Source organism: Leuresthes tenuis, unplaced genomic scaffold (assembly GCF_036924035.1).
Source record: "Leuresthes tenuis unplaced genomic scaffold, fLeuTen1.0.hap1 SCAF_24, whole genome shotgun sequence".
Classification (NCBI taxonomy): Eukaryota; Metazoa; Chordata; class Actinopteri; order Atheriniformes; family Atherinopsidae; genus Leuresthes; species Leuresthes tenuis.
Window position 1 is genome coordinate 25,726,588 of NW_027325378.1, and position 23,596 is coordinate 25,750,183.

Consider the following 23,596-nt stretch of genomic DNA (forward strand, 5'->3'; position numbering starts at 1 on the left):
CAAAGCTCTCCATAACCAGGCCCCCTGCTACCTCACCAACCTGCTCCACCTCCACACTCCTTCCCGCAGCCTCGCCTCCTCTGATGCCAACCTCCTGTCTCCACCACTCAGAACCAAGCACCGGACCTGGGGTGACAGAGCCTTCTCCATAGTTGCTCCCACCCTCTGGAACTCTCTTCCCAAACACATCCGTGACTGTACAGCCACATTCAAATCACATCTCAAAACCCATCTTTTTAGATCTGCTTTTAATGTGTGAGTAATGTCCTGTGTCATGTACTTAAGTGTTCTGATTTTAAGATTATTGCCTGTGTTATGTAATTTAAGTATTCTAATATTATGTTTTTAGTCTTATACTTATAAAGTGTCTTTGAGTTTTTTTGAAAAGTGCTACACAAATAAAATGTATGAGCATCATCTGGCTGAAAAAGGCTAACCAAATGAGAAGACCTCTTTTTTTTCTCTCGAGATCCCAAAATATCGCCCTGTTTTTTTTGTACATAAAAGTACATTGATGAAATTAAAGGATGCACATGATGAATGGTATTATCCAGTTAATAAATTATCCAGTTTTCTAAAAATAAAATCCTGGTTGTTGAAGTTGTAGGTTATACTGATAGGAAAATTGCTACAGTTTATTGGTCACACTGCTAGAATAAAAACACTTTTGATTGTTCTTGCAGCCTGGCTTAAAAGTATATTTCTTAAAATAGTTCAATTCCGACCGTCAGGAGAGGATGTCCATGTGGCATCAAAGCCATCTCGTGCGTGGGAAAAGTCACTCTTGAAGCGTAGGTAGAGCAGGCTGGACCGTGGAAAGATGGGGCTTGGTAGAATGCTGCCACAGAACCGACCAATCATTGGTGAGTCTGCTGTACTTCCATTTCGGATCTGAGGAACAACACAGGCTTCTTGAATTTACTAATCCCTTACACTTCCCAAAGAGGCACAAACACAAGGGTTAGGGAGATAACAAACAGATCAGAGCCAACATGGTATATACAAGTTAGCATCCATATATAAGGACTAGGTACCGATGTACAATTTCCACCTCCAACTTCATTTGAATCACTTAGAAAATTAAATAACTTAAATCGTTATCACACAGTCTACTGAAAGTTTGGAAAACAATGTGCTTCCAAAGCAGGTGGATGTTTCCAGTGTGTAGAATATTTTTAGAGACCCTGGGCTCCAAACAGTGATCACATAATTTTTGCAAACATTTTTTGAGGCAATTACATTTTTAAACTATATGCACTATTGTGACTTTGAAATATGTCGCCAATCAAAATGTGTATGTTGTTTTTATTTGTTTAATTGTCTACATCAAATGACAAAAGCATGATAGAATGATGCAAAGGTGTGTATCTGTGCATGTGTCGTGTAAGTGAAAGAGTTCAGAGACTACACTGGGGTCCTCTTCTCACCACAATGCAGGGTACGAGCGGTCTCTTGTGTTCTTCTGTCAGGCTAACATTAACTGTCAGAAAGCTATCTATTAACTGTACTTGAGCTATAGTTGTTTAGATAGAGTTAAAGTGATTCTGACAAGGAGACAACATGGGCGCAGTTTGTTGTCAGAGACACTGATGTGTTAATCAATTAACTTAAATCAACATGTAACAAAATACATTCCCACATAATTTTCTCGATCTTAACAGAATAACTACTAAATGTTTACATTGAATTGACAATTCACAGAAATATCAAACTGCTGTTTTATTTTAGGTGTTTGTGGTAATATCAAGAGATTTATGATTTTATATATTTTTTTTTTAAATAATGCACTTCTTAACACTCTCTTAAAGTTGCACTGCATTCTACAAGGTTTTTAATTAAAAGTGAGAGACCATTTTCACATTTTGTTAAATTGTCTGTTTATTACCAAGGTGCTTTTGGAATTAAAATCAAGACAGAAAAGAAGTGATGTGTTGAAGTCAATATAAGTGATGTAAATAAATTTTGTATGGGTCTTCCCATGTGGCTTGCACAAAACCCTGACTTAAACAAAATACAACAAATCTATAATTACAATCATGCAAAATGTCAGTCAGGCTTAATGGGTTTAAATATGTGGTCATCTTTACCAATGCCCTTGTGGTAGAATGTGAGCAAATACATGCTGAATTGGAGCCTGTTAACAATCTTGTTCAAACCATAAGGTGAGGGTTTTTTTTGCATAATTTACTGTACAATAGAGAGCAAACTGTGCTCAGAAACACATAAAAAGACAGACATTGACCCTTAATTAAGCAGATATAAGTTTCATGTAGGGAATAAAGGATAAATGTTCTCTCCAAACATGTGGTTTTGATAATTCTGCCTCCTTACCTCCAGATAGTCAAATTGACAGTTACTGTGACCCTCCAAATCAAAAACGTTAAAGAAGAAAGAGATGGAGCTGTTTTCTGGCGCCTTTAGGATGATGATGCAATCAATATTGTGGGGGTAAATGTCAGGCCAGCCTGGACTCTTCAGGTAGCCATATTCTTGTTCATAGGTTCGGCTGCAGTCTGGAAATCGACAAACCAATGTCAGGCCAATAATCAGAAATCAAGTGCCCTCACTTTCACCATGATCCCTATTCTTAAACATATTGTGCAGTTTTAAAGGGACTATTGTTTCAAGAAAAGGAGGCAGTCAAATCAATGCAAATGTTTTTTGTGAATTATCCAGACCAAAAGTTTTTTCCTTCTTACTGTCTTTGAAAAAAAATTTCACTTTGGCAGACATATAGCACAAATTTCATATATATAAAAGTCTGGAAAAAAATGTCTGTCCTTGATTTCTTGATATTGTAGTAATTTGACCATTTGCATAGCTTTGCTCATTTCTAATAAATATACCCTACTCTAATGTATTTAATTTTCCATAGATTATCTGAAGTTATCTTTTTAAAACAAAAGGAGAATGTTGGAAAATGTTTTCATTCTATGTCTTAACATGGTACAGATACCTACTGGCAATGTTATAGGTGAAACTGAGGCCATTTCCTGCCATAAACATGTCAGATTTGAAGTGCACAAGGGTTGTTGTGCTGTAACTGTAAAAGTCTGGAGGATGACCATCCGATGCACAGAACTTGTTTGACTGGCCATAGTCTCCCTGGAAACAAAATAATCTTATTTGAAAGAAAACTATGGTACCTTACTGTTCTAACACATCCTGATGTGTAGGTCCAATTTAGTTGGATTGAAAACTGTCAACAAAATACAAAAACACAACTTGACCAAAATTAATCTTTCAAGATAGTCTCAGTCTTACATCCAGGAAAATGTGCAGTGGAGTTTGTTTATGCTATGAAAAAGCACACCAATCATAGAAAATTGTAAAGCCACATTACATACACACACACACACACATATATATAGTATGTATCTATACATACAATATATATGCATATATAGGTGTAAGTGGAGAACAGCATACAGGTTAGCAAAAAGCAGAATAAAAGTGGTGACTCCTATACATAAAATAAATACACACACATATATATATATCTCTATATATATATAGATATATATATATATATATCACCTTCATGCTGTTCTTCACTCACATCTAACTGTTTATACTTATTTCCAGCTGTTAAAGGACATCCCCAGCTGAAAGTCTCCTGCTGTGAAACATGTGTAAACAGCAACTGTGGGAAAAGTCCAGACCAAGTTGTCCACACTTTCACCTGGAAATCTTCAGTGTTCATGTGTAAAAAGAGCTTAAGTCAGTCAAAATAATGAACATAGGAACATTTGCAGTTATATGAGACACACACCTTCAAAAAATAAGCTTGCACGTCCTTTACAATGTTTAGTTTAAGTAAAAGTATACATCAATGAGGCCCAGGATACATGTGACCACACTTAAGATTATAATTAAAAATGTGTTTTGGGTCACACTGAAGAACCACCTACTCACCTGACAAATCTACAAACAAGTAGAAAGGTTTCTACTGTAATTCGTTTCCCTCATCTAGTTTCCAGAAGAAAAAAAAAACATTCTGTGTAAAGCAGAGTCAAAATGGACAGGATGTGTCACTCACATAACCCCCCCTGCTTCTACTCTGTGTACATTTCTGCAGTGACAGCAGAAAAACAGTTCTGAGCTCTGAACCAAGACTTCAGATCGGTCCTCTAGGTCTCAGGAGATTTCTTTTACTCCTTACCCTGAATACTTAACTGTGCATTCTTTGCAAACTAGTGTCTTCAAGTAACATAGCAGACCTTAATGTGGAGCATCAGAGAAAGGAGGGAAAATCTATGTGGAGAACAAAGCACACACCGCTAATGGATGTATTACAGGCAATAATTACTGTTAACAATGAACAGAGCAATTAATAGAGTTTCAGGGTTTTCTTCACATTTCTAAACAGAGACTTGATTACAATGAGAACTGCAGAGTTTAAAAGCCTCAGTTTGTGAGCCGTTCATGAGGTTGCTAACTTCTAACTGATTCTTTCTATTCTATTTAAACTACAACAGTACTAGCTCCAGGTCGAAAAAAAAAGTAAGCAAACTAAAAACCAAGCTTTATCATTGATGTGAAGTCTTTCCATCTTCCTGCCATTTCAGGTTTTAACATCACCAGTAAGAATTGAATGACATTGCCCAAAGCACCGCATTGCATTCATCACCATATATCACCTTCTATAGACCACATCACAATATTCAACAGAATGTGTTGTTTGGTGGCATCTCAGGTAAATCGTTGGTCCTTCAACATGGCCTGGGACACATTTCTGTTTACACTCTCATAACAATGGCCACAAGTGTCCCAGACTACCCTTGAATGTGGTCTAAGCGATAAGGAGGAATGCTGTTTAAAATGTAAATAAAGACAGAATGTAATGCTTTGCAGATCTTATAAAACAATTTTCTGTTTCATTAGAAAATAGACAACAAAATTTGAAGCAAGACATTTCATGACTTCATGAAAAATGTCACCTTAAATTTGTTGGCAGCAACACGAAAAGTAAACGGTACTGAAAAGAAACAGCTGGAGGAACAAACTGCGACGAAAACGGTTAAATGACAATGATACGGCATAAAAAAGAACCTCAAGAAAAGCAGAGGCTCAAAGAGAAAAAGATGGGCAGGGGTTCAGCAATCTGCAAAAACTGTGTTTACAAATTGTCAAGAAATTTCAAAAGAATATACCTTACAGAATTGTGAAGATTTTGAATATATCATCATCTATAGTGTTGTACAAGGGTCGTGGCAAAAAATCTATATTTATAGAATACAAATACAAAAATCAAAACATGGGACAATATTCCTCTGCTAAAAATCCAGCAACTGTTCTCTTCAGTTCCCAGATGTTTATGGACTCTTGTTAAAAGAAGATGGGGGGCATCTGCCCTTTGCTTGTGGGGGCTCTATCCAGGGGCTTCCTCTGCAGTCTTCTCGGTGGATGCATGGTTGTCCCTACGGTGGGCTTCCCGGGTTCTCTACTCCATGGGGGTTGCTGGTGGCTTGGGTCTTGTGGCCCTCTCTGCCTGCTTTTGATTGCTGGGGGGGCTGTGGACCATGGCCCTATACACTTATACACTAAGCACAGTTATCATGTGGGACCTGTGCCATGTGTATCGTGTGTTCATACACACACACTATGCCATCAGAATCGTTTCAAATTGCATGCGCAACTATCAACTGAACGTCACTTGCGCATGCTTTGATGTTCATAATGGTCCCCCACTCACAGTTGATGTGTTGTCCTGTGGTTTGAGGTCATCTATATCCACAGTTGTGTTGTATGTGACTGCTGCTACTTATGCATTTGTTTGTTTTTTCTCTGCTTTTCTGCTCCTTTTCGTTCTAAGGCTGGATTCCCCACAGAGGAATAAATAAATAAGCAGTTTTTGGGCATCAAGCGGAGCTTTACATTCATAAAGCTTCTCTTGGCAAAGCAAATGTGTTTGGCATAAATAGTATTCAGATTACAATTCTGCTGCCATAATGCTAGACAGTACAAGGGGAAAAAAAAGACGGGATGTTACATGGCGGTAAACAATTTTTAGACTTCATGCAACCATCAACTTCAAGATAAGCTAATATATTGCACAAAGTTGTAAAATTTCTCACTATCAGGGTTTGATATTATTTCTATGTTGTCATTCTAATATTGATGCCAGTTGTACTAATATTACTATCACTTGAGTTATTGTGAGAATACTGATTAAGCATTCTCACTATTGTTTTTCTGTCTCGCATTATTTTTCTTCTTTATTCTTAGTTCTCCCATACATTTTTCACCATTTAACTGCTCCTGCATACTTTCCCCAATTTAAACCATTTTAGTCTCAAGACGTTCAGCTCGTTCAGGAGATGTACGCTATATCTTTTGGTATTTCTCACTTTTATACCTTTTAAAATATTTACTTTTATTCAAATTTCCGTCATTCAAATGAATGGGAAATGCTTTCAACTCTTCCTCCTCTTTTCAACCTAACTACTTCTGCATACTTTCAGCTAGAGACACCATTCAAGCTTTAAGCAGGTCACAAGATATTCAGCTATTACCAAATGGTTCAGCGTTTTTAAAATTCAACCAATTTTGAAAATGACAGTTTCAAAAACATGAACATTTTTGCTCCTTCTTAATTTTTGTGAATGAAGAGCCAGCAGCGTGACACTGATCATTTTATCTTTTTCTGATATTCAAACAAATTCCTTTAACTTTCATACAGTTTAACTTACAGAAAATAAGTTATACCTTAAAATGTAAGGAACGTTGTCCTCTTTCAGCCAATGTAACTACTAAAGAGCTCACATTTACAGAATGTCAGCTATGAGCCTTGAAGCGAGAGAAACCTTTAAAATTCTCTCACTAACTTCAATGGAAAGTTTGGTAGAGACAGGTTCAACCAGGTTCAACTGTGTTCAACTTATGCTGTTTAAAATTCCTCCACTCCATTGAAATAAAAACTACATTAACGCGTTCCTCTAACCTTTCTGGTTCTTGTGGTCTTCAAATAATTTTGTTGTTAAGGGTCTTACATTGGGAAGCCTACCACACACCCTGTAGAGAAAGTCTATCTTTAGACTTGTCTAAAGCTTCCTGCTCAATACTTTCCCATCTTGTATCTCCTGAAGTAAAGCCGTAACTCCATTTCAGAGGATACCTAGAGTTAAAAGCAATGTAGTACTTAAACATATTTGGGAGGCCAAGCCCCCCTTTAACCCCGTCTACATATGAATTCTTCCGGCTAACCCCAAGTCTCTTGTCATTCCATACGAATTTTATGAATATCACTTAGCTTTTGTCGAATGGAAGATTTTTTTCATATCTTTGTCATTGAACATTTAAAGTTAAAGCCTCCAATTTGTCCCAATTAATTTTGTAACCCGAGATGGATCCAAATTCTTTCACAGTTTCAAAGATATGTTTAAGAGAAGTTTGAGGATCTGATAATATAAGCAAGTTGTTATCTGCAAAGAGTTTCATTTTCAATTCTGAGACAGGAGCTGCGATACCTTTTGATATTGGGATTTGTTCTTAGTAATGTGGCCAAAGGATATAATCAAAGGTTGTTTGAAACAAAACAAACTCAAGGGGGGGACCTTAAGGTGTTCCACGATCAATTTTAAAAGATTCAGAGACTATATTGTTTGTTATTATTTTGGCTTCAGGTCTTGAATAGATAAGCAAAATATAGTTTATAAAATTAGTTCCAAATCTATTCAGGGTCTTGACTATTCAATACAATTAAATGCTTTTCTGCATCCAACGACACTGCAAATGTTGGATCAGCTGCTGTTTGGGTGTAATGCATTATGTAAAATACTTTTGTCAAATTATCAACATCTGTGTAGATCTTATGAAGCCAATTTGGTCAAAATGGACAAGTTTGGGAAGAATTTTATCGAATGTCCTTGCAAACGTTTTTGCATATATTTTTCTTTTTGAATTCAGAAGCGAAATAGGACGGTAAGCTCCATAATGCTAGGGGTGTCTGTGTGGTTTAGGTGAGACCATGATAAGAGAAAGCTTTGATGTTTTTTTGATAAATGTTTTCTGTTTTTAATAGTTGTTTTTGCTATTTTTGTTTGTTTTTATGTATTTTCCCTCTTAATTTTAAATTTTTTGCTCTGCTATTGTTCTACTGTCAACTAACCTGTCACCATTGTTTTTCTTTAATCCAAAAATTATTTATTATATGATTTGCCAATTACATGTAGAGTTGAAGTCATTGGTGAAGCTTATCTACTCTGCATTTTTCAATCTTTTCGAAACAATTGTTGATTTTGAATGGTTATACATCTCTGAAGCATAAACAATGGGTAATTGTGTACAAGTGGTAATTGTGTTTTTTGTTCTCTGTTCACTTATATATGTAACAGTTTTAACTTTGGATAAAACAACTCAATTTAGCTTAATTTAAAGCATCAACAAAAATAATGACATGATTTATGAAGGGAAAACTTCTCACAATAACCACTATTTTTGTTGACTATTATCCAGTTTCTTTTGATCTAGTCCCTATTTGAACTCACCAAAGGCCAGTCCTTCATCTCCAAGAAATTTGTCAAGCAACTCTGGCTCGGCTGGAGGACAAAAGTCTGGACTGATACTTGAATAGTTTCCTGGGATGGAGCTTCAAGAATCCAGCGACAGTTGGTGTAAGGAGGATAGCCACTCGGGAAGGAGGGTGAAGTCAGGGTCTGTATGGTGGTTGTGGCATTCAGAGTCCCACCGCAAACCACTGAGGGAAGGCAGACACATGGATAAGTTTTAAAGAAGTCACAAAATCAAAAGAATAACACAAAAGGGAAAAACATTTTCTGGAATTTGTATTCAAAATAAATTTAAACAAAAATATGGTCAGGATCTCAGTCTAAGGTACCATCCAGATTCACAATTCTATCATTGTCAAATGAGCAAGAAAACATGCATGCACAAGAAAACATGCATGCACCCCTCACTGCTGGCAAACCACAAAGCACTGGAAAAAATGCCTAAAAATTCATACAGGTGAGAGAGAAACATGGTTTAAATTTCAGCACAGCATTTTTCAACAATTGTAAGTAACCTGGGGTGTCAGGAGGAAACATTTAAATCTGAGGTAAATCCATGTATGTTTCCCATATTGCAGAAACATAAATGGTAGGTTTATATGCCACTAGAATATTTTGGATCATAAGTAGAAACCAGAACAGCTGATTCATGTAAACATATGCACCTGCGTGAGCTGTCAACTAGAACAGCTCCTATCTGTTATGTCTGTCAATTATGTTGCCATGGGGAAGATTCTATGAGAGTCTGGGCTGAGAAATGTACAACTTTGTGTCAATCCTCTCCTTTTTGTGAAAAAAATGTAACTCCAACTGTCACAGTTTTTACACCGTAGGAACTTTTAAAGTCTTGGTGTATGAGATTTGAGAGCAAGCATAGGTCATTGAAAAGGCATGCTCATGTTGTGTGTAATTTCATCAATATCTCTAAGACTCTAATTTACACAAATCAGATTAAAAGTTAGTGATTCAATGATGACAATTACTGTTTCCAGTGCTTTTCCAGTCATGGTTGGCTCTTTGGAGAAAAGTGATATCATTATTGAAAATTGTAATACTTTTGGTTATGATATTGGCACTTGCAGCGCTATTCATCCACATGACAGACAACATAACAACAGATTACGCAGCTCAACCAAGAAGCAGAAATTGACTAAAGGTCATGCACAAACACACAAAATTAAACTGTTTGTGCACAAAAAAGAAAATATAAGAAATGCTTGCGTTAAGTGTTATGGAGTCTATATTAAGACCAATTAAAAGAATATATTTATCATCATCGCAGTTGAAGAGAAGAAAGTAGACTTTCTATGTGATAATGGGGCATATAAGATAAGCCATAGTTCAGAAAGACTTTTCAAAAGAAGTAATATTATCCACTGAGACAATCCTGCTGAAAACAGCATCAGGACACACAACTCCAGAACCACTATCTAATCCTGTAACCAGCCACACAAGCATGAAAGCTAAAGCTAAAATCTTAGTTTCAAAATAGTGTTCAGCGAATATTCTAGGAAGAGATTTGGTATAAAACCTTAACATTGTAGCTGCATCTTATCCAGATGGTTAAAAAGCAGATAAGGCATCATAAAAATGGATGTAAAAGACAAAAACTTAGGCAAAAAATTTGAAAGAATAAAGAAAAGCAATTCGCTATGGTGAAAAAAAAAACTAAATAATTGAACTCTCATAAAGAATTAAATGATTGTGTTTGAGTGAGAAAGACATAAAACATGAAGTGTCAAACCCGAATGAATATGTAATGGTATCTGCAGACCATGTACTTCAAACGCAGCCTAAACTGATTTTATTCAACTATTCAATCTCAAGAAGACTACCCTAGTATTGATGACATTGTATTGGACATGAAATGAGAGCAGTGGTAAATCTTATAAACACGATGAGTGGTACAAACCCTGTCACATCTGAAACCTAGTCTGCATTTGGTTGGCAATAAAAACAACTTCAATTGTTATAGCTAACAATAATAATAATAATAAATTTTAATTTATAAAGCGCTTTTCAAAAACCCAAAAACACTTACAAAGGAACAGGGTAGAGACATAGTACAAACAAAAAAGGATAAGACACCGGTTATGGGTAGGGGAGGTCATAAGCTTGGGAAAAGAGGTACATTTTAAATGGGACTTGAATATGGGGAGTGAGGGTGAGTCGCAGAGAGGTTGGGGGAGAGAGTTCCAGTCGGGGTGCTGTTCGGGAGAAGGCTCTGTTGCTGAAGGATTTGAGTTTGGATGTCGGTACTGTCAAGGAGAGAGTGGAGGAGGATCGGAGGGGACGGGTGGGGTGGTGGGGGATGAGGAGGTCAGGAGGACAGGTAAAGAGGGGTCAGGTGGTGGAGTGTTTTGAAAGTGAGGAGAAGTATCTTAAAGTTGATATGCTGTTTAACGGGGAGCCAGTGGAAAGAGTGGAGAATGGGAGTGATGTGTTTGCGGGACTGGATGTGGGTAAGGAGGTAGGCAGCAGAGTTTTGGACCAGTTGGAGTCTATGGAGGGAATGGAAAGTGATGCTCGTGAGGAGAGAGTTGCAGTAGCTGGGGCGGGAGGAGATGAAGGCGTGGATGAGATGAAGGCGTGGATCAGGGATTAGGCAGTGTCTTATTTTGGCGATGCAGCAGACGTGAAAGTAGGAGGTTTTGACAATGGAGCTGACATGGGGATCAAAGGAGAGGGTGGGGTCCAGGATAACGCAGAGAGTGCGTGCCGGGGGAGGGGGTGATGGCCAAGGTGTCGATGGTGAGTGAGATGAGTCTAGTTTTGTTGAGGGTGGATTTGGTGCTTATGAGGAGGAGCTCTGTTTTGTCACTGTTGAGTTTGAGGAAGTTGTGTGTCAGCCATGTTTTTATTGTAGAGATACAGGTTTTGATGTGGATGAGGGGAGGTTTTTGGGTGGGTTTGGTGCTAATGTAGATCTGGGTGTCATCGGCGTAACAGTGGAAGTCCAGGTTGAGTTTGTGGATGATGTGATCAAGGGGGAAGAGGTAGCAGTTGAAGAGCAGGGTTCTGAGGACTGAGCCTTGAGGGACCCCCTGCTTGACTGGAAAGAGGGTGGATGTGTGGCCAGAGAGGGAGACGAACTGTTGTCAATTGGTAAGGTAGGAGGTGAGCCAGTCGAGTGCAGTGCCCTCAACACCCTGTTGGTGCAGCCTTTGAAGGAGGCTGGAATGGTTCACAGTGTCGAAGGCTGCACTAAGGTCTAGTAGGAACAGGATGTTGAGGGAACCAGAGTCTGCAGAGGTGAGGAGATCGTTGATGACTTTGACAAGAACAGTTTTGGTGTTGTGAAATGGGCGGAATCCAGACTGGAGGGGTTCGTAGAGGTTGTTGGACTGGAGATGGGTGTGGAGTTGGGCGGTGACGATGCATTCAAGGGTTTTGGAGAGGAACAGGAGGTTGGAGATGGGGCGATAGTCAGAGAGGTTGGCTGGGTCCAGGGTGGGCTTTTTGAGGATGGGGTGATGGAGGCGAGTTTATAGACAGTGGGAAAGTGACCAAGGGATAGAGACTGGTTGAAGAGGGTGGTGAGGTGAGGGAGGAGGGTGGTGAGGTGAGGGAGGAGGACAGAGAGACAGGCCTTGGTTAGGGTCATTGGAAGGGGGTCGAAAGAGTAGGTGGTTGTCTTGGATGCGGCGGAGAAAGCAGGGGAGAAAGCAGTGAGAGGAGGGAAGGGCGGGAGGGGTGGGGGAGGAGGAGTTACTGACGGTGGCAGACAGAAAGCTGTTGAGTTGACGGTGGAGAACAGGATACAGGGGTTCCGGGTTGTTGCTTTTGATGAGGGATGAGAAGTGGGCGGATTTGGAAGCATGAAGAGCATCACAGTAGGAGGAAATGTGTTGTTTGAAGGCTTTGTTGTGGATGGTGAGTTGGGTTCGTTTGTAGAGATGTTCAAGTTGACAGCCAGTTTGTTTCATGGTGTGGAGTTCCGGGATGTACCAGGGGGCAGAGTTGGTGAATGAGACAGAGGAAGTTTTCCAGGGGCCTCGGGAGTCCAGGGAGTCAGAAAGGATGGTGTTGAGCATGATGGTATAGTTGTCGGGGGAAGGGGGGGCAGAGTCAGGGGAAAGGCAAAGGATATGATCTGGGAGAGCGGGAGTGGGTTAACTGCCTTGATGTTGCGGTAGGAGATGGTGCATTTTTGGGGATTGAGAGGGGAGGGTAGAGGGGCGGAGAAGAGAACAGATAGTGGGAAGGGGAGAGGATGGGGGTTGGATATGGGTAGGGAGGAGCAGACTATGTACAGGGTGTGACCTTTGGTATGGGTGGGTAAATCGACATGTTGGGTAAGATGAAAACAGTCCAGAAGAGAGAGGAAGTGGGTTGTTGGGCTGGTCGATGTGGATGTTGAAAATACCGGTGAATAGGAGGCCGGAGGAGAGAGAGGATACAATGGCGAGGAGTTCCGAGAGTTCCGAGAGAAAAGGTGGATGCGGTAAATGGGAACAGAGGTAATAGAATTGGGGAAGGAGAAGGTGAGGTATTCAGAGGATGAGATAGATGGGAGGTTGAGATTCAGTTCAGTGATGGGTAGGGACTGTTTATGAAGAACGGCAACACCTCCCCCTCGCCCGGAGAGGCGCGGTTTGGTGATGTAACTTGTAGTTAGAGGGAGTGGCTTGATTGAGAGCATAGAATTCCAGGGGCTTTTGCCATGTTTCACAGAGGAGAAGCAAGTCGATGTTATAGTCCAGTAGCATTTCAGATATAACAGGTGATTTACTGGAGGGGTTGAGGTTGGCAGTATAGGAGGTGGGGGTGACGAGGTGTTGGTAGGGTTGCGAGAAGCAGTCCAGAGTGAGGAGATGGGTGAGCCATCGGGGAAGTGTCGATTGGGAGAGAGACCAGAGTCATGGTGGATGTAGCGGCGATGGCGAAGGATCCCAGCTTTGCTAGATACGGTGGCAGCAGCAGGGAGATGCTAGTTGTTGTTGGGATGGTGAAGGTCAGCAGCAGTGTAGATGAGTGGGCGAGAAGTTGGTGGAGTAGGAGGCTGGAGTAGCAGTTGTGATAGTCGAAAGAGGAGATGAGACGTGACAGCAGCTGAGAGTAGTCCAGGTAGAATATTAGCTGTGGCTAGTAGCTGATTAGCTAAAAGCTGGTAGGCAGTGGGATGTGTGGAAGCAGCAGTGGACCAGGTATTGACGTTGGTGAAGTGAGTGGTGTTGGTTGACCCAGATAGTACCTGCGCGGCCACAGCAAGCTCCACTGCGCCATGTCATGTCATGTCATGCTGGCTAACATAGCTAAAAATCCGTACAAGAGGGAACAGATGAGTGGGAGTGGAGCTGCAGAGATGTGCAATAGACTGGAGAGACACAGAAATAAATACAAATAAAACAGAAAGACGAGCACACTGGGAACGGAAGATAAACGTTGGACACGGTCCGGGACAGAAGCAGTCATCAGACCAGACACCGGAGTTGCTCTAACCCTGAAGACAAATATGTAGGACGATCTACTGGAACAAGTACGTTTGGAAGGAAAAGCTATGACAGTACATAAGAAAAAACAGTATCATCATCATGATTGCAGACACATTATATTCTTAAGGCATTGAAGATATAGATAAGGTCTTTCCCACTAAAACTCCATGTGAATTAACTATCGCAAATGCTCCTGTAAATTAAATCATTATGCATTTTGGGACACCTGGAAAGTTGTATAGTGATAAGGAAGCCATTTTGTGAACCAGGATATTGAAAATGTTTTCCAAATCTTATTGTATTGACTGTTGGAAACACTGTACATATCATCTACCGTCTGGAAGGCCAGTAGAATGAACAAACAGGACCATAAAAAGGTAACTCAGGAAAAACTATGGCTGAAATATGGATTCATTGTTTGCCTTTGGCTGTGTTAAATATGAGAATGACGTCAAGTGTTAGAGGACTGTCGCCTTTTGAAATTATGTATGGAAGATCATTCACATATCCTCCACTGTCTGCATTTGGGAAAAATATTGTAGATGAAGTAAAGAAATCTAGTGGACCATATGAGAAAGATGTTAATTAAACAGGTCTATGTCTGAAACATCAACGGAGTTTGCGGGAGGGCAGGGAGGGCTCCAACAGATACAGTAAGTGAGAAAACCAATTCAACTACTGCAAAAACGAGCATTCATGATGACGGGGTAACAGAGACAGCAGCAGCAGCTAGCTTTCAGCTAACTTCGAGCAGCTCTCAAGCAGCTCCAATCCACTGAACCGCAGGGCAAGGAGATACAGAACAACAAGCTTCTCCCAAGCAATAAATTGATAATTCAACGGTATTTAGATGCAGGTGTCACCATTTTTGGCCGATGGTAAATGTAATTAGTTGTAGAAGCAACAAATGTATACTTTCGATCCCCATGTATGCACTCACAGCAAAATAAAGCGAGGGCTGACTTGACCGCAGTCAGAAAAGCCACAGCTAGCTTTATTGTGGGTGAAGGAATTGCCCAAGCTTAAAAATGTTTTTCAGAGGGTGTTTTTTTAAACGCTGCATGCTAACGGTATTGTGAGCAGGCTTGCCTCGATCAGATGCAGAATTTTGAAAATGTCAGTTTATAAAGGGACACCATTGTAGACGGACTTAAGAAACTAGCGGGAAATTAGTGGACCGAAGAGACACACAGTTATCTAGCTTTTTCATTTGCTGTTGATGAAAGCAGAGCATCACTCTATTTTTATTAAGGCGGACATCTCTGTCACTGTTCAGCTCTTGGATGTAGCTGCCATAGATGAGACAACAACGGGGAGGGACATTTGTGAAGCAGTAGAGAAGTCTGCAAGTAAAAATAACATCCACTGGCAAAAGTTGGTGGGGCTAACTACTGATGGTGAACTTGTAATATGTGGAGAAAAAAAAACGGGCTTTGTTTGACTAATGAAATAGAAAATGCAAAAGAGTAATTGCTACACACCTCTAATCACATATAATTGCAATATCCACCAAGAAGCTCTGTGTGGAAAGGTTCTGAAACTCCATTATATAATGACCACGACCATGAAAATTTCATTAATTTCATCTTTGACTGACAGAGGAATGAGTTTTTTTTTTAAAACTGATCAATTAAAAGCATTTATGTTGTAATAAAACAGTATGTGCTTACATGTTTTTACATCTATGAAAATGCATATACAAAGTTTGTAACGTTAGTGAGTAAGTAATTGCAGAGGATTATTTAACAATATGTTATGAAGAAGTAACATGTTTACAATCTTAAAGTTACAACTGGCCCTTTGACAGCAACCGTAATACTGATGTGGCCCTATGTGAAAAAAAAAATTTGAGTTTGACACCCCTGACATAGGATGAGCACAAACCTGTATATTTTCTCATTTGGCTCCATTTTTCATTGCCATGAGAACAGTACTTGTCTGACTGCATTGTGCCAAGTGTTAAGTTTGGTGGAAGTGGAATTATGGTGTGGGGTTGTTCTTTTCAGGAGCTAGGCTTGGTCCCTTAGTTCCAGTGAAAGGAACTGCAATTTCATGCTCCCAACTTTGTGGAAACAGTTTGGGGATGGCTCCTTCCTGTTCCAACATGACTGCACACCAGTGCGCAAAGCAAGGTCCATAAGGACATGGATGAGCCAGTTTGGTGTGGAAGAACTTAACTGGCCTGCACAGAGTCCTGACCTCAACCCGATATAACACCTTTGGGATGAATTAGAGCAGAGAATGCGAGCCAGGCCTTCTCACCAACATTAGTGTCTAACCTCACAAATGTGCTTCTGGAAGAATGGTCAAAAATTGCCATAAACACACTCCAAAACCTTGTGGAAAGCTTGCCCAGAAGAGCTGAAGCTGTGATAGCTGCAAATGGTGGGCTGACGTCATATCAAACCCTATGGATTAAGAATGGGATGTCACTTAAGTTCATATGCATGTAAAGGCAGATGAGCGAATACTTTTGGCATCATATTGTATAACAACTGTGCATTCCCATCTTTTGCAAGCTCTGTCAGTTCATTTTGAATGTTATTTCTGTACAAAAGGTTGTGTTCTATGCTTCACCCTCACAAAGCACTTCTACCTAAGGTCTAACTTGATCTACATATGTCCCAGTTGGTTGAGCTGTAGTAACATTAACCCAAACAAGTTGAGAAGGACGATATCTAGCATCATTGGACTTAGTCCTGTCAGGGTTTTTGCAGAGTACATCTACTGCACACAAGTCCTTTGGAAGACTGATTAGCTCTTTGTTTGCTTCAACTTCAGCTTCATCTTACATTCTCAGGTTTGTCTGCCCCGTCAGGCATTCAAGGACACTCAGACAATGCCGTGACTATATCGAGGAGTTTATGATGGGGAGTCTAATTGTTTCATTTCGGCCTTGTTGTTACACTGCTTAATCTGCTCAACGTGTCCATGGTTTTAGTTTCTACAATTAAGTACCATCATCAGGACTGCTAAGATGGATGCTACCACCTGAGGCAGTTCCTCTTTCCAAAGATGTCAAAGGTGGCTGAGACCACAAAGTCCGACTTGACATTTTTCTTTTTATTCCTGTGCATGGCACAGTAATCAACAGAGTTTTGAAAAGGAGAAAAATCAACATTATAAAGATGTGAGTGGCTGAAAAAAGAGAATAAAAAAAAAAAAAAGAAATGTGGTTGGAGGGTGAGGCAGCATAATTTGTGAAACCAACAGATACATATTTCAACATAAACATGTTTCCAGGTAGGGTAAAGAAAGAGATGACAATGGTTCTGGTAATTACTTTGGAATGTCACTTCAAATATGGAATATTTCTCAAAAATCTAGCATAAGTTTCGTGCATGTGCATAAGATATTGTTGGTCAAACTGGAGTGTTTTAAAGAAGTATTCACATGCTGAGCATGGAGATTATTTCTCAGACATATGAAATATGTAATAGAGTGGAAAGGTCTCTTCTTTCAAAGAACCAAAGTTACATTGTTATCTCATGATACTGCAGCCTTTAGATTTGGCCCTGTTACTCTGACATATTACTTAAATAAGTATTTAATTGAAAACAGTGCCATCTGAGACTTATTTTGGTAACATGTTTTATTTTTGCTGTTGTAAAATGTAGGGGCATTCTAATTGCTTGTTCACAGTACAAGCAGGACAATTACAAATTTGTGCTGTTTGCTAATGCAACAGATCTACTTGTTACAAGCAAGACTAACTTAGTAGTCGCAATTTAGACATTGTGCAAGCTAATATCAATTGCACTAAAACGCTTGCTGCAGTGACGTCAGTGTTACGTCTGGTTTTCTGTTGGCTATTTTGTTTCACTGCAATTCGCAACCGAGGAGAAAAAAAAAAACTGCTCATGCAAGTAGAAAAAAAATCTACGAGCAGAATAGATTTGCTCACGAACAGTTTTGCTTGTGAACAGAGGTTTTGAGTGTGAGCTTTAAAAGTGAGCAGAGCAAAATATGAGCATGAAAACAAGGAATCCGCTTGATGAAAGATAGGGCTGTACCCCCATAGCAATAAGGTTTGGTTTTAGATCATGAGAGCTAGCATAGAGCATCAAAAGCTTTTGCTGTGACGACAGTACCAAGAAGGGTTTAGTCAGCAATTAAATTTCATATATAACCTGTGTGAAAACTTTTTTAAGATATAGCCAATTACCTAGAATCCATTGACTTTATTTTAGAGTTTAAGAGGAAATCTAGAGACAGAAAGGGTGTTATTCCAGGGAGCAGATGACAATAATATTATTGAAAAGGTCCTAATATATGTAACCTACAGAGTTGAAGGAAGAGGCAAAAGTGTATTCACACCTCCACCACCACTACATTTTGTCAGACACAGTCAATCAAAACAAGAGTAAGTAACCACAAGGTGTCAAATAGGATCTTTGTAAAAAGTCCTTTAAATTAAGAGAGTTTTTTTTTTTTTTAAGTAGAGTTTTTTTTTAATCTTATTACATTCTTTATTCATCTTTTTTGCTTAGTATTCTTTTGGAATTGTTAAGGAGTTCTGCATCTGCCCTACAATCCCAGATACCTACATCACAACAAACAATCAAACCTCTGGAGTTTTCTACCAAAAATTATATGAGGAATAAAATGACAAAACTGCCTTTGTTTTAAAGCTAGTTGTTTGTGTCCCTGGTCTATGATCTTCAAACTCCCTGGGTAAGTGGATAGGAAAATCTTTGGTGTTGTATTTACTTGAGTGTCATTTAGTGTCCTGGCTCAATAGCTAGCCAGTGTGTTACACTTTACTGCTTTCAGATGAAGATGCCAGTTTTCTGTATAGTGCATTGCATTTAAAAAAGAAGAAATTATCTTACATGGTATTGCTCTGTAGGTAGCATTGAAGCCTTGCCTCTGTATTGAGCTATCTGTGACAAAATGAATGGTCAAGAAGTTTCCACTTGACACAAAGTAAGCAGGGATGGAGACCCCACAAAATGCTCCAACCAGAGGGAAGTTCATGTTGTCACCATCATAGACCTGGCAAAGATACACACACATTTAAGACATGAACAGAACATAGTAAAACAATTTGCCAGGCAGTTATTATGAGTTTACAGTACATGAAAATCAAAATAAATTATTTTCATTGTTACACAGTATTGTGAATTACAGAAGTGTGCTAAATGGTAAATCCACAACTGTAGTTTATATATCATACAAATGAAATGACCATTAGTTTATAAACAGTTACAATTACTGAACTATTACTTCAGTGCTTGCTACCTTAAATTTGTTGTTACTTCAAAAAGGGAAGGCCAACAATTGTTCTTATAAGTCCTCAGACAGCAAAGCCATATGGTATATTAATGCAGTATTCGTGAATGTTTGAATTAAATTAAAACATCATTATTATTCAGTAACAGTTCAATGACTTTACTTTGATGTAGTCGTAGCGACAATTAGAGGAGCTCTCAAGCTCAAAGGAGCTGAAGGTCAGATTTATTGCCCTGTTGACGGGCATCTCAATGGTCCATGTACAATCCATCCTGGGCTCATAGCGTCCATCCAAGTTTGGATCTGGTGAACCAAACATGCCCATAGGCATGGAAAGGAAGCCACCACATCCTTGTGCTGGACCTGCGGGCATTTCAGATACAAACAATTGTTTCTACAATTTAAAATCTTAATAATGGCTTATTATAACATAGATTGATACAGACTACTATCCCATCACATTGAACAATAATAATGTCTGGAAGATGGTACTATTGTAGATAGTTGACACATTTTCTGATTGTACAGCTGCGGCTGATGTGCTTTTGCCACTTTTTCTTTTCGGAAACATTTGCTCAATAAGCACACCATAAGGAACATTTAATGCTGGGTAGGGCCTTCCTTTGCACCCAGATCAGCCAGAGTTCTTCTTGGCACAACTTAAACAATGCATTGGAAAATTTATTTTTTGGCTCCAATTCATGGTGACATGATTGTATCATATCATTTAATCTGAATTTACGACTCCATTTTCATGCTGCATCCGCAGAGAATAAGAAAACTCATAATGGCCACCAGGCACCGCTCGCCCAGCATGAGCCGAGTGCGAGACCAAGAGCCTTGCGTGCCTGAGGACTACACCTACACCCAGCAGAGAGGACCTGGCCACCCCCCGTCGGCCAGCACCCACCCCAATGCCCAAGGTGAAGCACCCCAAAACCCAAGACATGCCCATCTCCAAGAGCAGCAGGAAGCTGAGGGAAGGGATGAGGAGGGGGCGAGCATGACAAGGAGCAGCACAGGAAAGCTAGACGACAACAAGCCCTGAACCCAGACCCGACAGTGGACAACAATGAAGACAAACGCCCACACAGACTCGAACACACTTCGAAAGACACACACCCATACAGACACACAGATAAAAAAGACAAAGACATCCAGCCACACACACTTACTGACTCAGAGGCTCCCAGGTGCCATATGGCAGCGAGCCTAATAGCTCAGCCCCTCCCTGCGCCAATTGCGCAGCGCAGTGGACGCATGACAGTGGACACACCCCCGACGACGCAGCAAGCCCAGATCCAGAACTAGATGATCAGTTCTTTTTTTTTTTTTTTTTTTTAAAAAGCATAAGCTTCGATTTTCCTCTCCAGGTGTGCCCACTGTCCTGTCTTCCTATTTTACACTTATTGCCTTCTTGTGTCACAGTTCCTCAATTTATGGGCTATTTGTTAAATGAGCATGACATTCTCTGTCACTTTTCTTTTTAATTGCATGGTTACTTGGCCAACTTACTTTTGAAGCTACATTTTTTCTGCTTATATTACAATTGTACCAATTTACAAACTTTTTAATATTAAAAAAACAGTAATGTAAATAAAGTAAACCCTCTTCCTGTTCTAAAGTTTCTTTAAAGCACATAAAAAAGTCTCTTCTGTCTGGATAAATTGGAATTGTCTGCTTCTAAATTCAGGCAAGTTTGGATCATGGATTAATAGAAATAAACTAATTTAATATAAACAAAACAAAACAAAAACATTTCAAAAAAGTTTTCCATTTCACTTTCTTAATTCAATTTCATTACAATGTTATATACCAGAGTTCAGTTGTGGACTCAACTCAGTGTTAAGGAACAGTGAGCATAGATATATGTCCATGTATATGTTATATGCAACCCCAGATGGTGTAAATTGTTGGAAAACCATAAACTATAATTTCAACAGCTTGGTATGGACACAGGTGGCAACAAAAAATACTATTATGCATTAAATAATTTTTCATTTTCTTAACAAACATCACAAACAAAGTAAAGAAATGCATTGTGTACACATTTTCATGATGATCAAACAAGTGCAGCACAGCTTCAGTGTCGCTACCTTATTCTTGACTGAGATATAACAATATTGACTTACCGAGTGTTTCACTGTACGTAGCTCTCCAGCCAATCCCATTCACTGTGGCATCTGTCCTGAATACAATGAATAGCTGGTTGGTGGTGGAGCGCAGATTAGGTGGGATCACTGTACCACAAAATTTTCCAAGAGGGGGAGCCAAGGTGTCCTGCCCATCGTAAACTGCAACATAGTCATAGCGACACGAAGAAGATGCCTCCAGATGGAAGGTGTTAAACCTGTGAAGAGAAAAAGAAAGTATGAATGACTAAAACAAAATATTTCTTATATATTCAGAACTACTTTTCAGAATACCTTACAGTTATGTTACTGACTCAGAGTTACATTGTTATCAGTCTCAACAAATAACCGGAGTGGGCTGAGTACAATCACCAGGTTGAACGGTGGCCAAAAACTATCCAGTACAACCTTGATCTATCCAAAGTCCAAATGGAACAGCAGGGAACTTCAGTAAAATGCAGATTTTTTTCAAAAGCAAGCATTCATTGCTATGATAAGCATTTTCACTAGTATTCACATACACTGAAGATATTTCTTTGTCCAGTATGCTTTCATTATACTTATCAAGTTCTATGGTTCAATTAATGCAGGCAATGCACTTGAAATCTTACTTTAGATCCATCACTCTGTCTTCTTGGACCTTTAAATGGTAGGTACAATTGATGTTGTGGTGGTAGTTGGTCATGGAGAGTGCTGGACTACTCACTGTCCCTGTGGTGCTGTTGAAGAAACCACCACATGCTGTGGACACACACGCACACACTATAAATACACACTATATAGCAGTACCACAATATGTATATATATATATATATATATATATATATATATATATATATATATATATATATATATATAGTATAGTGAAAAATATGAACACTTCTTAACTATATAGCTCAGTTTCTATTCACTATCAAAGCAACCTTGAGGTAATCTTTTGGAGAAAAAAAAAAAGGGAAGCGGACATGGTTCTATGACTAGTATGAAGCGAGTAAACTATGCTAAGTACTGTTGATAAAGACTGTGCTGCTTGTATCCTATACAAGCTAAAAATATGGCTGAGAAGTTAGAAGTAAGTTGCACCATCTGACTACCTTAGTGAATCTAAATCAAATCCATATGAAGTTTTGAAAAGATAATTGATCTCTTCTAAAATCCAATTTTACAATCCAATTTTCTTTACCAAGCAAACAAAAACAACATAAAACAAACAAATAAACAAACAAAAAAAGACTGACTAAGTAGCGAAATGAATGAAAGCTGACACTAAGGAACATTATAAACAAGGGCTAAAACTACATCAGAAACTAATGCCCAAATTAACTGCCATGCTGTATATCAGTTCAAAACCTGCTCTGTCACAGTATATGTTTTAATATTCTTATTTTTAGGCCAATTGTTACGTTTTCAGGTCCTGTCACGTTAGGTTCACTCATATCACTCGTTTTCAGTTTCACAGCTGCACATCATCACCAATCACCTCCCCACAACATTTAATTTCCAGGTTCAGTCAGTCTTTGCAGAATCCTCACTTACACTTCATGTCACAGTCAAGAAAAGCTAAGTTTGGTTTTGCCTCAGTGTCATAGTTTATTTGTTAATTCATAGCCACAGTTTTCATAGTCTTGTCTGTTCTTTATCCATAGTCTGGTTTTGTTTTACTAACACTTAGTATTTTTTATATCCGACTCAGCCACGTCCTATGTTCTGACCTTTTTGTCTATGTAAATAAACCTTTTGAGTTTTTTTTTTTTAGAAGAACTGCATCTGGATCCTACCTTCTACCATCATTCTTGAACAGTGCACTGTTCATTATTTTAATTCCTGCAGTTCATCCAAACTCAAAGCAGGCTCAATTTATCCCAAAGTATTTTGTTAATTTTACCACATTGCTGGTATTTAGTCCCTGTGTAATCAAATCCAGAGCTGTGTCCGCATTCATGGCACTAAGTCAAACTTATTTACAGTGCATGCTGGACTCCACTAAGGCTGCCCCTTGTCACTGATTCTGTTTGTGATTTTTATGGACAGGATCTCAAGGTGTAGTCGTGGAGAGAAGGGCATCTGGTTTGGAAACCTCAGGATTGCATCTCTGCTCTTTGCGAATACATGGTAAATGGACTGTACTTGTATAGTGCTTTTCTGGTCTAACTGACCACTCAAACAGACTGGAGTGTGTTTGCTACCCAGGCCACACTGGACTCCCACACGGACATTGACTCTTACGCCTCCTCCGTGCTGGACTTCATCAACAACAGCATCAATAGTGTCACCACTCACAAACGGA

The 23,596-nt window shown here is 39.3% G+C and overlaps 1 protein-coding gene across 1 annotated transcript in view; it reads right to left on the reverse strand.

Annotated features, from left to right (window-relative positions):
- cubn (cubilin (intrinsic factor-cobalamin receptor)) overlaps positions 1–23,596 on the reverse strand; it is a 219,538-nt gene that overhangs the window by 15,202 nt on the left and 180,740 nt on the right. Inside the window, exons 58-65 of the mRNA XM_072378302.1 lie at positions 21,921–22,050; positions 21,310–21,527; positions 19,341–19,540; positions 18,778–18,940; positions 8,490–8,698; positions 2,961–3,105; positions 2,332–2,513; positions 726–891 (exon numbers count right to left, since the gene is read on the reverse strand). Of these exons, the coding sequence (XP_072234403.1) occupies positions 726–891; positions 2,332–2,513; positions 2,961–3,105; positions 8,490–8,698; positions 18,778–18,940; positions 19,341–19,540; positions 21,310–21,527; positions 21,921–22,050 (1,413 nt within the window). The remainder of the gene's footprint in view (positions 1–725; positions 892–2,331; positions 2,514–2,960; positions 3,106–8,489; positions 8,699–18,777; positions 18,941–19,340; positions 19,541–21,309; positions 21,528–21,920; positions 22,051–23,596) is intronic.